The 13,871-nt window shown below is 33.1% G+C and overlaps 3 protein-coding genes across 10 annotated transcripts; all 3 read left to right on the forward strand.

The window, feature by feature from the left end:
• The first annotated feature begins 780 nt into the window (after window positions 1-780).
• Window positions 781-1,383, forward strand: LOC123212892 (40S ribosomal protein S16). The gene has a single exon (XM_044632120.1). It carries the CDS (start codon window positions 845-847, stop codon window positions 1,289-1,291), a length of 447 nt encoding a protein of 148 aa, XP_044488055.1. The 5' UTR covers window positions 781-844; the 3' UTR covers window positions 1,292-1,383.
• Window positions 1,384-5,128: 3,745 nt separating this feature from the next.
• LOC123212673 (wax ester synthase/diacylglycerol acyltransferase 11-like) lies at window positions 5,129-8,540 on the forward strand. 5 transcript variants are annotated; one of them, XM_044631805.1, is made up of 6 exons: window positions 5,129-5,992; window positions 7,228-7,300; window positions 7,400-7,470; window positions 7,557-7,778; window positions 7,869-8,006; window positions 8,111-8,321. In XM_044631805.1, the coding sequence occupies exons 1-6, from the start codon at window positions 5,264-5,266 to the stop codon at window positions 8,117-8,119; spliced, it is 1,242 nt and encodes a 413-aa protein (XP_044487740.1). In that variant the 5' UTR covers window positions 5,129-5,263; the 3' UTR covers window positions 8,120-8,321. The 5 variants fall into 5 exon arrangements, with proteins under 5 accessions (XP_044487740.1, XP_044487736.1, XP_044487738.1 ...); XM_044631801.1 differs by having other exon boundaries at window positions 5,132-5,992; window positions 8,127-8,540; XM_044631803.1 differs by having other exon boundaries at window positions 5,133-5,992; window positions 7,563-7,778; window positions 8,127-8,540.
• A 1,563-nt stretch (window positions 8,541-10,103) lies between these two features.
• Window positions 10,104-13,746, forward strand: LOC123213576 (protein IN CHLOROPLAST ATPASE BIOGENESIS, chloroplastic-like). 4 transcript variants are annotated; one of them, XM_044633047.1, is made up of 11 exons: window positions 10,104-10,304; window positions 10,607-10,690; window positions 11,797-11,871; window positions 11,978-12,020; window positions 12,133-12,190; window positions 12,325-12,555; window positions 12,634-12,696; window positions 12,794-12,888; window positions 12,988-13,069; window positions 13,166-13,276; window positions 13,388-13,746. In XM_044633047.1, the coding sequence occupies exons 1-11, from the start codon at window positions 10,202-10,204 to the stop codon at window positions 13,526-13,528; spliced, it is 1,086 nt and encodes a 361-aa protein (XP_044488982.1). In that variant the 5' UTR covers window positions 10,104-10,201; the 3' UTR covers window positions 13,529-13,746. The 4 variants fall into 4 exon arrangements, with proteins under 4 accessions (XP_044488982.1, XP_044488983.1, XP_044488984.1 ...); XM_044633048.1 differs by having other exon boundaries at window positions 10,106-10,304; window positions 12,388-12,555; XM_044633049.1 differs by having other exon boundaries at window positions 10,254-10,304; window positions 11,953-12,020.
• The last annotated feature ends 125 nt before the right edge of the window (window positions 13,747-13,871 follow it).

The raw sequence follows: 13,871 nt of genomic DNA on the forward strand, positions 1-13,871 counted from the left end.
GTATCTAGGGTATAGGTTTAAAATTACGAACTAAATATTCTCACTAAGTTTATTGTCCTCACAGATTTTATAATAAGGATGTTAAACTTCGATTTAGGAGATAAGTGCAAAAATTAAAGTCAAACAATGTAACGTGCATGAATAAAGCTAACAAGGGCTTAGGATGATTATAGGTAGGGCTAGATCTAAGCCGAGCTTGGCTCGACTCGGTTCGAGCTCACCTAAGCCGAGCTCAAGCTGACTCGATAGATTTTTTTTTAATTTTTTATTTAAAACAACGTCGTCTTGATTAATATATATTAAAAATGATGTCGTTTTGATAAGAAAAAATGAGCTGAACGCGAGTCCGAAAAGAACTCGAGCCGCTCATATATGAATCGAGCCGAGCTCGAGAGCTCGAGCTCGAGCTCGACTCGGCTCGAATCCAGCCCTAATTATAGGAGTTAAATGTAAGATTTATAACATTAGGGGAATGATAAAATTTCACAAAGTTTAATGTTTTGTATACGTTATTAGTGTGAAATCTTGTGTGTGTTTAAGTCTAACTATTCAAGGGGCCAGCGGTAAGAAGTTAGGGAGGGTTTAGGTGGATTTAAGTATGTAAATGTAAGATTTTAAAAGTTAAGGGTCACATGGAATTTAATGTGCAATGAAAAATTATAACGTCTTTTATTTCCTTCAAACGCACCGTCTCAATCGCAATCGTAAATCTCAATAACCCAAAGGGCATTTCCGTATTCTAATGAAACCCTAACTCCCTCACTATATATCCCTCGGATCAAATCTCTTCCAAGGCCTTCTCTTTACAGTGTCAGCCAGGGTTTCTCTTTGTCTCTCTGTAGAAATGGCAACTGCTTCCCCAGCCCCTGTGGAGTCTGTACAATGTTTCGGCCGCAAGAAGACGGCTGTCGCCGTCACTTACTGCAAGCGTGGTCGCGGTCTGATCAAGATCAACGGCTGTCCAATCGAGCTGGTAGAGCCGGAGATCTTGCGCTTTAAAGCCTACGAGCCGATCCTCTTGCTGGGACGACACCGTTTCGCCGGCGTCGACATGAGGATTCGCGTGAAGGGCGGAGGACACACATCGCAGATCTACGCGATCAGGCAGAGCATAGCTAAGGCGCTCGTGGCCTTTTACCAGAAGTACGTGGACGAGCAGAGCAAGAAGGAAATCAAGGACATTCTTGTGAGGTACGATAGGACCTTGCTTGTGGCGGACCCCAGACGGTGCGAGCCCAAGAAGTTTGGTGGTCGTGGTGCCCGAGCTAGGTTCCAAAAGAGTTACCGTTAAAAAGACGTCTTGTTGTTTTACTTTTACCGAATTTTCGGAATTTAGACTTCGGCGGGACATTAGTGAAATGGATTATTGCTGTTTTAGTGTTATAAGCGGTTTTTGCTAGTCTTTTTTATAATCATTATTATGGGCTATTTCTTTGATACTTGTCTTGCAAAATTTGTGATGTCTAGTTGTTTGATTACAACTAAAGTATTTGTTTTGCCAACTTTTTTTAGCCTGGAATTAGAATGGATTGTTGATACACATTGTCTTACTTTATCGGAGTTTTTTTTTTTTTCTTAAGTCTTTATTACTTGATTTTACATGGATTTTTGCGAGCTAGTGATGCTAATATCTTGATCAGCATACCTCAACCAGTTTAGTAACTGGGTGGGGTTTGGGTTTCTTTGTAAGGTTAGTATCTGGGATCTAAATTTTGTTTGTTCCAGTTTTGATGGTTTATTGGTGCTCGGAATGCAGTTTCTCTGTTGAGCTTTCACTTAATTAAAATCAGGATTAAGATTTTTTTTAACTTACATGTCATCTATCTCATTGTACTGGGAGTTTGATTTATTCAACTGAAAATCTGTTTCATTCTTTTGTTTGGCATTCAGGGGCGTTTGGTTCGGGTAATATTTGATTACTAAAATAAAAAGATTATCTTGAAGATAGAGTACTTAAAATATTACTGTTATAAATGATTACTATGTTTGATAAAATTTGATAGGTATAAATAATTATTGTATTTGGTTAAAGGTAATAAAAGATTACTAGTAAATTATTTTATTTAAATGACCTTAAATATAATTATTTTTAACTATTCAAGGTGAAGTAGTAATCAGATTATCACTTATATTATCTGTCATGTCAGTATTGGTAATAGAAGATTACTGTAATTACTGATAAATTAAACAAGAGAATAAAAGATATATTATTAAGAGAATCTATTTTACTGTCAACTAAACGCACCCTTAGGATTTTTAAAGATTGTGAAGTTTTTTAACATGGCACGTCACTATTGAAGAACTAGGGCATCGAGGGTACAAGTTTTCCGAGCTTTATCCATTAGAGTTCCTGTTTACTGTTTGGGGTTTTAGGTGTGACTATAACTATTTTTTTTGTATTTCTATAGGGTCAGTCATAGTCCTACAGTTTTATGAGGGCATTTTGGTCAGTCTGTAATCTAGTGGCTATATTACTTTAGTCCTTGTTTAATTTTATATAAGAGTAATATTATATTTATCTATTTTGAATACGTAAATACATACATAATTATATGTATCAAGTAATTACATATTATTTTATAATTAATTTAAAATCATTCAATCATAAAATAACACATAAATATGTATATATATGTATTCAAAATGAGTATAATTTATAATTTATTGTTTGTATAAACTCTCAAAAAACTAATTATTCTAGTTAGGAAGATATCAAAAATGTTAAAATTACATTTTTTAATATGGTGTTAAGTTAAGATTACCACCACTCTTTTATGTGATTGATCTTGTTTGTCAAATTAATCTCGTACACATAATTATTATTGTCCTATTACATGCAATATACATCATGCGATGTAACACAAATAAAAAATTATATGCATTATAAAGTGTATCTGAATTTGATATGATATGCTATGCATATTGTACAATAATATTAATTGTAATGTAATGTACTTGCTACAACACTTTAACATGATGATGATGATGATTTTGATTTGGTTTACATATTTTTTTTGGATGATCAAGTTCTTGGTACTCAATTAATTATTATGTGTTCAATTAAAAGTTATCAATATATTTGGCTACTACATTTAACAATGTGACCCATAAAATAAATGATAGAAAAATTATATTAAATTGATAAGTTTTTGTAATTGACTAATCCATATCCATAAAACAAATAATAATTAATTAATTAATTTGGTTAAAACCTTCTTTTCGATCAAACGGACATAGTTTTCTAATCGAAACCCATGGAACCAGCCATAAAAATGCAGCAAGCATATCATAAACACGCTGCAAACCATTAATCTAAATGCCTTGACTAGGTCCATCATTAATTATAAAACACAATCAAGGTGGTGAGATCCGATGAAAAACTTAAGATTTGGTGGTGGTGGTGAAGTGTATTAAGTGAAGATGAAGAGGGCATTTTTGGCTGCAAGAATAAGTGTTATCGAAGTAAAATGCATCACTACCCAATTTTTGACTCCAAATAGTACCTTGATTTAAAGTCTTAAAATAATTTCAGTAACAAAAACATTTAACACAATTGATTTTGCCAACTGTGAAGGTTGACTTATATAGACTGGTGGTTGGATTTTGCCAAAAATGGGTTGAGGAGGTTCAAATTGGCCTTTGAAATTGAAAAAGAATGGTTATCAAATTGAGGGTAATGATTATATTAGTATAAAGGCCAAACGACTATTTCCCACCCAAGGTTTAGCATTTTCTCAAAAGTCCCCCCTTTAACTATGGAAACACCAAACACCCACCCATGGCCGGTTAGATTTAACCAAACCCTAACGGCTGAAAATTTTATCTCCTTTTGCCCCCCTAAACTTTAAAAACTGAAATTTTCCCCCCGCCTAAGTTTTAAAAAATGATAGTTTCACCCTAGGGTTTGGTTTTGAAATCTCCGGCGACCTCTCCGGCTCCGTTGCCGACGGCCGCTCCCTCCGGAAGCAACCTCTCCTTCCGACGATCTCTTTCCTCCCATTTGGAGGTCCGATCGGCGCCCAGAGACGCCGTGGGAGACGAAGACTTCGTCGGGAAGACGAAGTTCTTCGTCTTCCCAGACGAAGCCGATGCCGTCGTCCTCGTCTGGGAAGACGGTCGTCTTCCCAGAGGTCTTCTTCTGGGAAGACGAAGAACTTCGTCTTCCCGACGAAGTCTTCGTCTCCTACGGCGTCTCCGGGCGCCGATCGGACCTCCAAATGGGAGGAAAGAGATCGTCGGAAGGAGAGGTTGCTTCCGGAGGGAGCGGCCGTCGGCAACGGAGCCGGAGAGGTCGTCGGAGATTTCAAAACCAAACCCTAGGGTGAAACTGCCATTTTTTAAAACTTAGGCGGGGGGAAAATTTCAGTTTTTAAAGTTTAGGGGGGCAAAATAGATTCTATTTTAGTTTATTTTTAATATTATAGCTAAAATGACGATTTTACCCCTACCACCGTTAGGGTTTGGTTAAATCTAACTGGCCATGGGTGGGTGTTTGGTGTTTCCATAGTTAAAGGGGGGACTTTTGAGAAAACGCTAAACCTTGGGTGGGAAATAGTCGTTTGGCCTAGTATAAAAATCAAAAGGTCTGGTTATATGCCTCTGGACACTCGAAAATTTTGTTATCTCTTAATAAGGCCAAAAGAATCCCACCTAACGGTTGATATTATTTCAAATTTCTATTAGTAAACTTTTGAAAATTCAAAGTTTTATCAATGAATTATTTTTTATTAAAATTTTTATTTAAATATAAAAATAAAATCATTATTTTAATAATAATAGTAATAAAATATAACTTCAAACATTAATAATATCAAAAGGAGAGACATATTTAAAAGAAAATAATGTTATTTAGAGATCGTTCGTTGTCATTAGAAAAAAAATTCTTCGAAAAAATGGAAATTCTAAAAGAGAATATATTATTTTTTAAAATTTGATTTAAGATGAAATTATTAATTTTTAGAATTTAAAAAAATATATAAATTTTTAAAAATAATAAATTTAGTTAATTTTAAAGAACTGTGGATGAGTAATAAATTTTTAAAAGATAATTGGCCTTTTAATAAAATAAATCCTCTGGATTTGCAGACCATATTAGTTGTTTCTCGATTATTACAAATATTTAATCTGACCAAATTTGTCAGCTGCTTGTTGGGCCACAAAGGATTTCAATTGATTGGACCATATCTTCCGTCGTATTCTTCAATTCTGCACCACCACATAAACTCATTTGCACTACCCAGCTCGTTTGACCAAGTGACCCCTAATGGACTCCCATCCAAACGAACCAGACGATCCACTCACCCCCGCCGGCCGCCTCTTCCTCCACCCGGAGATGAACGTCATAATCCACTGTGTGTTCGGCTTCAAAAACCCCATAGACGTGGCCCAAGCCAAGTCCACAATCAGAGACTCCCTCATGGTTCAACACCCTCGATTCTCCAGTCTCATGGTCCGTGACTCCCGTGGCTTTGAACATTGGAGAAAAACGCACATCGACATCGACCGCCACGTCATCGTCGTCTCTCAGGATCACAACATTGTATCCGTCAATGACTACGTGGCGGAGTTGTCAGTGAGTTCCCCGCTCAGTTACGACAAGCCCTTGTGGGAGATTCACGTGTTGGAAGGTCACAATTGTGCTGTGTTTAGAATTCATCACGCTCTGGGCGATGGGATTTCGTTGATGTCCATGTTGTTGGCCAGCTGCAGACTGGCGGCGGACACTGAGGCGTTGCCGACGGTGGGAGTTGCCGGGAATCGGAGAGATAATAGTTTGGGAAGGAATTGGAGAGAGATTGTGGGGGGGTTTGTGAAAATGATTTGGTTCAGTTTGATGTTTTGTATTGAATTTGTGTTGACAAGTTTGTGGGTTTGCGATCGGAAAACGGCGATCAGCGGCGGCGCCGGGGTGGAGCTCTGGCCGAGGAAGCTGGCAACCGCCACGTTTGTGTTGGAAGATATGAAAGCGGTAAAAAGGGCCTTTGATAATGCGGTAAGAGTTGAAAACTTAAGTAGATTTATGTTGTCTTTTCATATATGAAAATGTTTGTTGCAAAAACAAAAAAAAATTTAGATTTTATTTTATTTTGTTTAATGAAATATAAATCTACTTACTAATATATTATTATTTTAAATTTATATCAATTCCTAAATAATATTAAAACTTTATCCCATCAAATTTTTTTAGATGTAATTATTATTTTTAAAATTATTAAAAAATATATATAGTTAAATTTTAAAAATTTTTAAAAATACTTTTAAACTTTTTAGAATTTTGAAATTTTTTTAAAAAGTTTCATTGACACGCTTAATATTTTCAAAGATTATAATTTGTTTTCTAAACTTCTGAAAAAAATAAAAAAATAAAAATATGTACACAAAATAATCTATACTTTTATTTAACAAAATTTATTAATAAAATTAGATAATTTGTAAAAATCTAATTGTTTAAAGTTTAAAAGATAAGAATTTAATAGTTCTAACAGTTAGATCGAAAATACCATTTTGGCTTATGATAAATAAGAGCGAGATAACAAAATAATAAAATTAACACCAAGGACATTACAATGACAGTAATAATTCTTTTGAATATAACAAAATATCAATGACGGTAATAATTTTTATATATAATTTTATTTGTAAAAAGTTATATATTATTATATGATTAAATATTATTTTATTTTTAATTTTATTATAATATATTATTATTTATATGTAAAATTATATATATAATACTATATTTACCAAATGAGGTTATTATTAGATGGGACAAAACTCATCCATTATTTATGGAGATTTGACTATAAAAGAGAGACAACTTTATACAAAAGGGAGGTTACCAAAAAAAATCGTTATAAGTAAAATAGAGATATTTTTAAAAATTCAATAATTAAAATTTATGACTAATACTAAGGAATTTTCAAAAATAAATTTATAGCTTTAAAAAAAATAAAAATTTGGATGGCCCCGGATACAATGCTATTTCCATCCAAGAACAAACCATTCAGATTATTAATACTATCTACATTGCTGCAATAATTTGCTTGAAAATGTTTTGTAATGCAATATTTTAAACGAAAAAAAAAGCCACTTGTATTTTTTCATGAGAAAAATAATTCTTTTGAATATAAGAAAATATCAGGATGGTGTTTATGGGTTTCTGTTGTTCAGCTTTCCAAATTTGTGATTAAAAGAAATATTAGAACTGATTAAATTTTTGTTATGGAGACCATCAATGACGTTCTTTTTGGAGTGGTGTCATTTGGATTATCAAGATACCTGGATCACCGATCACCAAATGGTAATGTTTTAACTGTGAATTGTAATTTCATGCTTAAATCAAACATTAATCTTCCCAGGACTTGCAAGTTAACAAATTTGAGTAATCAATCTCTGTTAGTAGCTCTACCAGAGGGACTTCGGATTACGGGCGTAGCCATGATTAATTTAAGACAGCAACCAGGATTGCAGGTTAGATTTTTTGCTATATATTTCAATTCCTGTACTGTCAATAATAATTTCCAGGGAGGTTCATGAAATGTTAACTTTTCGGATAGGCTCAGGAATTATCCGAAATGATGAAAAGAAAGAAATCAGGATCACGGTGGGGGAACAAATTTGGCATACTTCTTCTACCTGTTTATTATCACAAAGCCGGTCCTGATCCCCTAGCGTATTTGAGGAGAGCTAAGGCAATGATCGACAGGAAGAAACGGACTTTAGAGGGTCATTTTTCATACAGAATTGGTTATCTTGTAATGTCTTGGTTTGGATCAAAGGTGAGGATAAAGTTTATATCTCTGGTTTTTTTTCCGCAGTTTCATTGCGCACGGATGATTTTGTGATTATTGTTTGTTTTGATATTGCAGTTTGCTTCAATGCTGAATTACAGGATTGTTTGCAATACCAGCTTCACAATCTCAAATTTAGTTGGTCCACAGGAAGAAATTACACTTGCAGGCAACCCTGTAACTTATATCAGGGCGAACACTAGTAGCATAGCCCATGTATGAGCAAAATCTCTAAATGCATTTGACAGAACAGAATCAAAATTTGCTAATCAAACAGTTGAAACTGATGTGATAATACTATTGATTGAAGGATGCTTAAGTGTTTGTGAAATGCAGGCATTGACAATGCACGTGGTGAGCTATGCAGGAAGAGCTGATATGCAAATCCTGGTTGCCAAAGACATCATCCCTGACCCAGAATTTCTTGCCAAGTGTTTCGAAGACGCGTTGCTTGAAATGAAAGAGGCAGCCACAGCAGCTGAAGTCTCCAACAAGATTTAGGGTAGGGGGAGATTGCAGTTCAATCATACAGAAAAGATTTGTTGAAGAATTTGTGTACGGGTATGTTATACAAGAGAGGTAAACAGGAAAAAGACGATATACTCTTTGAGTCTTGAGGACTGACTGACTGATTTGTCAATACCATTACCTCCGCATAAGAATTATAAAGGTTTTATATTATTTGTTTTAGTGAATTATATAAGCATTTCTAACATGTTAAATCAATGTTTTTAACTTTCTAATATTTAAGTAATGTATTTTTTAAACAATAAAACTATATATATAATTTTATGTATAAATAACGATATATTATCATGTGATTAAATATTATTTTATCTTTAATTTTTAACTATATAATTATATGATGACACATTATTATTTATATATAAAATTATACATATAATACTACTCTTTTTTTAGATAAAATAGTGCGTTCAATTTTTATATATAATTTGATGTATTTCTTAAAAAAGCAATATTTTTTATTTTTAGGTTGCGTTTAGTTTAGTGAGGGTAATGTTTTATTATTAAAAATAAAAAATTATCATAAAGATAAAGTACTGTATAAATAATTATTGTGTTTGTAATAAAAAATTATTAAGATGTTATTTTACTTAAATATATTGAGATATAATTATTATAAAATATTATTCATATTACTTATTATATTAATTAAAAATAAAAATATTTTCGTTTTTAAAAATTAATAAATTAAAATATAACAAAATTATAATTAACTTGATAATATTTTAACACAAATTAATAATTAAATTATCTATCATATCACTATTAATAATAAAAAATTAAAATTTTTTATTATTTATTCATCAAATAAAATAATATAAAATAAATTAACAAAATAATCATTTTATCCGTAAACCAAACCCCCCCATTCAGGTATTCTTTTAGAAAGAATAAAGTTTTCACCCAAGGTTTGCTGCGTTTACACCTCTCACTTACAAAGTTTGAAAAACACAATTTTCCATCCTCAGTCAGTGTGCTTAGTGGTTTCCATTAATGGATGAGATAACCTGGTTTTAAAGATGAAAATGCTTCGGTTGATTTTATAAAATTTATTGGAGCTGCATAACAAATTCTTCCTAAAACTTTATTAAATGTATTTTAATCTAAAGTTCATGTTAATTTTAGGTTAATAATTAAAAAATGAATTTAAAAATTTTGGAAAAGGCCATTGGTGGCATTTGTTGACTAGATTACACCCAAAATTATGTGATTTGGCTAAAAACTGGATCACCCCTAACAAAGTTTGATCTGTCGAATCACACCTTGATTTTGTGTTATAGTCAATTCACACCATGTCAAGTGTAATCCCATCCAAATTACATATTTTCAAATATAATTTAATCAGATCACATTATATTCTACATGTAATTCTAGCTAGATCACACTATCATGCGTGTGATCTGCCCAAGATTATATCTGGTTAGCAACCAAATATTACGCCAACCATTGAAACATTTCTACTGTCAGACTACATTAATTATAAATTATATATTAAATAAATAATTATATAAAATTATTTTAAATATTAATTTTAATATTTATTTAAATTATTTATGGGCTTGATCATTAGTGAAATAGTTCGATTATTAGTTTAATTAAATTATTTCTTTTATCAAATTAATGTTTAATCTGATTTTAAAAACATTACTTTGTAAATGTAATTATTTAAAATTCTAATATACAAGCAAATCTTTAAAATTAAGATATAAGTTGTTTTTTTTTTTTAACCTTTTATATTTTACAGCAAAAAACTGAAATTGAAAAAAAAAAAAAATGAAAATTGGTAATTGAAGTTTGAAACGACGAATGGTCGTGGTTGGGTTCTTATCCAGTGTGAGGTTGAGAAATAGAAAAATTGAGGCGGGGAAGTTGCAGAGGGCAGCAAAATGAAGCTGAGCTTGATGCGAGGGTTGCACAGAGCCCCGTGTGCCACCACACTTCCTCTTCTTAACATCCAACCCCGACTCATTAGATGCTCCTTTTCTTCTGGTTATCATATATCTTCTTTAACTTATCTGATATTATTTTTTTCGTACTTAATTGCTCCCTTTCTATATATTCTTGGTATTGAAAGTTTAAGATTTTTTTTTTTTTTAATGCTGAGCTGTGTTATACTGGTGTATGGACAAGTCTCTGTTGTTTGTTCGTGTCAGTTATAGGAATGCTGGACCCATTTGCATTTCAAATTAGTTGTAATTTTTTTTGGAAACTGTTAACCAGATTAGAAGAAGAAGAAATGGAACCCATTTTTCTATTTCTTGATATAAATTTTGTTCTCAATCAAAATGCAGGCCATGTATCATTCATCAAAGATATTGCTGCAACTAAGCCTCCTCAACATCTTGAAGAGTTGCTAAAAGTCCTTCACACTAGAGGTGAGGGGTGCTCAATTTCTTTAGTATTTCATGGGCCTTTACCATATGCGTTTCTGATATAGGATTAATATCCTATTAGTTTTTTTTGTGGAGGTTAAAGCTTCAGTATTGGTGGGATGGTGCTTACTATGCGCGAATTTTTCTGACTTTGATTTTGATGGGAATGAACATTCATGGTCGCTTCGCTAGTGCTTTTTATAAAACTAAAAATTCCAGAAACGGTTCCTTGATATATATGCCTAATCAGTTCAACCTCAATTTAAAATTTGATGATGATAAGCATTTCATTATTATTTGATAAATTGACAAGGTAATGTTGTGATTTTTCTCCCTTAGATAAAACAAATATAGTTACTGCCAGTATGTGCAAGTCTTTCCAGCAATCTTACTCCTGCAATTTGCCAGTCTAATCCTCATTCAATGCCCCATTTGGCCTTTAGATCTCTTGAGTCTGTTGGCAAGTGACTTTTGTAGAGGGTAACTATTAATTACACTCTTTATATTGTGGAGCATCACCCATGGTTGGAAGCTGTTTATCCTTTTTTATCAGTTGAAAGCAATTTGTGAAGTTAAGACTATGAGCACTTCAGAAGCAATATATATATAATGGTCCAAACTTGCGTTTGTTTTGTATTGATTGATAATCAATTAATAAATATATATTTTATTTTGATAGCCAATTAAATAAGCAAATATATGTTCTGTTTTGAATGGATAATTATGTTTTTCTTTCTCATTCTTAAAAATGTTGATTAGTTGTAATATTTTTGTTTATGTTAGTGTATATTTTTGTTGCATAAGAATGTGAATTATATATGAAATTCTAAACAGTTTTATCTCCTAAGTTTCTAAAATAATACCGAATCCATTGTTTCGCTCTCCAAATTTTGGGGACTCTGGTAAAATGGTTTAATCATTCAAATGAATGTTCTGATAAGTTCCACATTTCTATTTGGTTGCTGCTAATCTAACTTTATATTTGCAGTAGAGATTTTTTTATCTGAATGGTAAACCTGTTTGGAGTTAAGAGAATATGGAGCCCTTCACCTTTTTCCCTATAGTTTGTATTTTTGAATTATTATTTGTTTCTTTTTTCTTGGTTACAGGTGAAAACATTGTTTCTCCTGGACATAGGCATGGGCTCATACCCCTGGTCATTCCTCTTTCAGAAAATCAGTCAGGTTTCTGAACATTTGATTGTAGTTAATGAATTTTGACCTGTGAAACCAATTTAATTGGGGAGTTTATAATGAAGCTGTTAGTATATCTGTTATTTCCTGATATTAGGTGCTGTAACTGCATTGCTGCGATGGCCGACAGCTCCACCTGAGTAAGATATTTGAATTCATATCATTGCATTCTGTATGATTTTGATTGCACCAGACATTGGCAAAGCTTTTATCTCTTAATTTATCTTCATAAAACTATTTCTATTCAAACAGAATGGAGATGCCAGTTGTTGAAGTTCGCAAGCATGGAGTGTGGCTTTTAGCCAAGAATGTAATACATTACTGAAAGCCTGCCATTATGTGTATAACTACTTCAGTATGCTTGACATTGTATTATATGATATCTTGGAAATTTCACTTCATTTCTTTACTCTTCTCCTTTCCCCCTAAATTTGTGATATAGAGTTGATTAAGGAACCCATTGCTCAAGCCCTCTTTCAGAATATTGATCTTATTTTCGCAACCCAGGTAGAACAGTATATTCATCGAATCTTGGTTGAAGAAGATGTTCACCTCTCACAAGAAAGCAATGGTGAATTATTTCAAGCTGCTTCTGAGGCTGGTAAGAAACTTTACAGAAGAGGTGATTTTGCTGAATCTCAGATTAAAAGCCTTGATAGTTACCTCTTGAAAAAGGTACATATCCTGTTGTGAGTTGAGATTTAATAGGGAATCTTCTCGATGCACGGTGACATTTTATTGTATGTCCTGCAGGTTGGCCTGTTTCCAGATGTCTTAGAGCGTAAAGTGATGCGACATTTTGAGCAAGGGGATCATGTAATGAGATTTTCTAAATTCTTAGTGTAACATTTTTGTGCTGCTGAGGTTGTTAGTGTAATAGATTTTTTTGTTATGTTGCATTTGTGAATGGAAGGTTTCAGCTATGGTGACAGGAGAATTCTATACAAAAAAAGACCTCTTTCCTGGATTTGGACGGCCGTTCGTATTTAATGCTGAGATTCTGGTGAAGTTAGTAGAATTTTCCCTTAAATAATCTCATCTGGCAGTTATAGACTGAGCCCCGTTGCCCTTCTCCATATCTAAGAGAAATTTTGAATATATCAATAGAGTAGGGCGTGTCTCAGAAGCTAAAGATTCTGCAAGGGTGGCTTTGAAATCTCCATGGTGGACTCTAGGCTGTTCATATCAGGCACGGAGCATGCATTTGATTTTTACCCTCTTTTCCTTCGAATTCCATCCTCTTGTTTCCTCTTTCCATGTACTGACATTTACTTAACCTGAGCAGGAAGTTGCCTTCATTGCACAATGGGAGGATGAGCAAATTGAATACATAAAGGAAAAGGTGACAGAAGGGGGTAGACAAGAAGATCTGAAAAAGGGAAAAGCACCTGTCCAGGTAGACAATGGTGGAGTTTTTTCATCTAATTTGCCTTTCAAACTTAATTGAAGAGAAGCTCTTGTATGACGCCTTGACTTTATAATATGTTCATCTGATTTTTCCATGCAGATTTCATTGGATGAGGCTGCTTTTCATCTGGATTTAGCTTCTATTGAAGGAACATGGGCTGACTCTCTAGAGCGAATTGCAGAATGCTATAAGGAGGCTGGACTCAGTGAAATTGCAAGATTTATTTTGTATAGAGATTGATTATCAAGAGCAGAAAACAATGGTCGGGAAATGAACTCCATGTCCCTGTTTCTGGGACTTCGATTATCATTTTAGTCGGCTTTTCTGATGAAAACAAGCAATAGAGAAGCATTCATCTGTAAAGTTTTTCTTAGCCTTTTTATGTAACATTTTTGTTAGCTCTATGTTTAGCTAAATAAAGAATCTGGTATATAAGTCAATTTTGAGGTTACAATCAATTTAAGCTATTTTCCATATTTTCTAGAAATAAAGCGTTAGCTTGAGGCAGCAATGAACTGGTTAATTGACCTTGGTGACCAAATAATTGAAGCTGAGAAGAGAGAATCAAATGGAGTTCATTGCT

Source organism: Mangifera indica, chromosome 4 (genome assembly GCF_011075055.1).
Source record: "Mangifera indica cultivar Alphonso chromosome 4, CATAS_Mindica_2.1, whole genome shotgun sequence".
In the NCBI taxonomy this organism is placed as follows: Eukaryota; Viridiplantae; Streptophyta; class Magnoliopsida; order Sapindales; family Anacardiaceae; genus Mangifera; species Mangifera indica.

What these genes read in the sequence shown, in the direction of transcription:
- LOC123212892 (XM_044632120.1), top strand. Translation starts at nt 845, where the DNA reads ATGGCAACTGCTTCCCCAGCCCCTGTGGAGTCTGTACAATGTTTCGGC.
- LOC123212673 (XM_044631801.1), top strand. Translation starts at nt 5,264, where the DNA reads ATGGACTCCCATCCAAACGAACCAGACGATCCACTCACCCCCGCCGGC. An exon ending in AAAGGGCCTTTGATAATGCG is followed by an intron (nt 5,993 to 7,227) that starts GTAAGAGTTGAA and finishes TTTGTTATGGAG; the next exon opens with ACCATCAATGACGTTCTTTT. An exon ending in ACACTAGTAGCATAGCCCAT is followed by an intron (nt 8,007 to 8,126) that starts GTATGAGCAAAA and finishes TGTGAAATGCAG; the next exon opens with GCATTGACAATGCACGTGGT.
- LOC123213576 (XM_044633047.1), top strand. Translation starts at nt 10,202, where the DNA reads ATGAAGCTGAGCTTGATGCGAGGGTTGCACAGAGCCCCGTGTGCCACC. An exon ending in ATTTTGAGCAAGGGGATCAT is followed by an intron (nt 12,697 to 12,793) that starts GTAATGAGATTT and finishes TGTGAATGGAAG; the next exon opens with GTTTCAGCTATGGTGACAGG. An exon ending in CTCTAGGCTGTTCATATCAG is followed by an intron (nt 13,070 to 13,165) that starts GCACGGAGCATG and finishes TAACCTGAGCAG; the next exon opens with GAAGTTGCCTTCATTGCACA.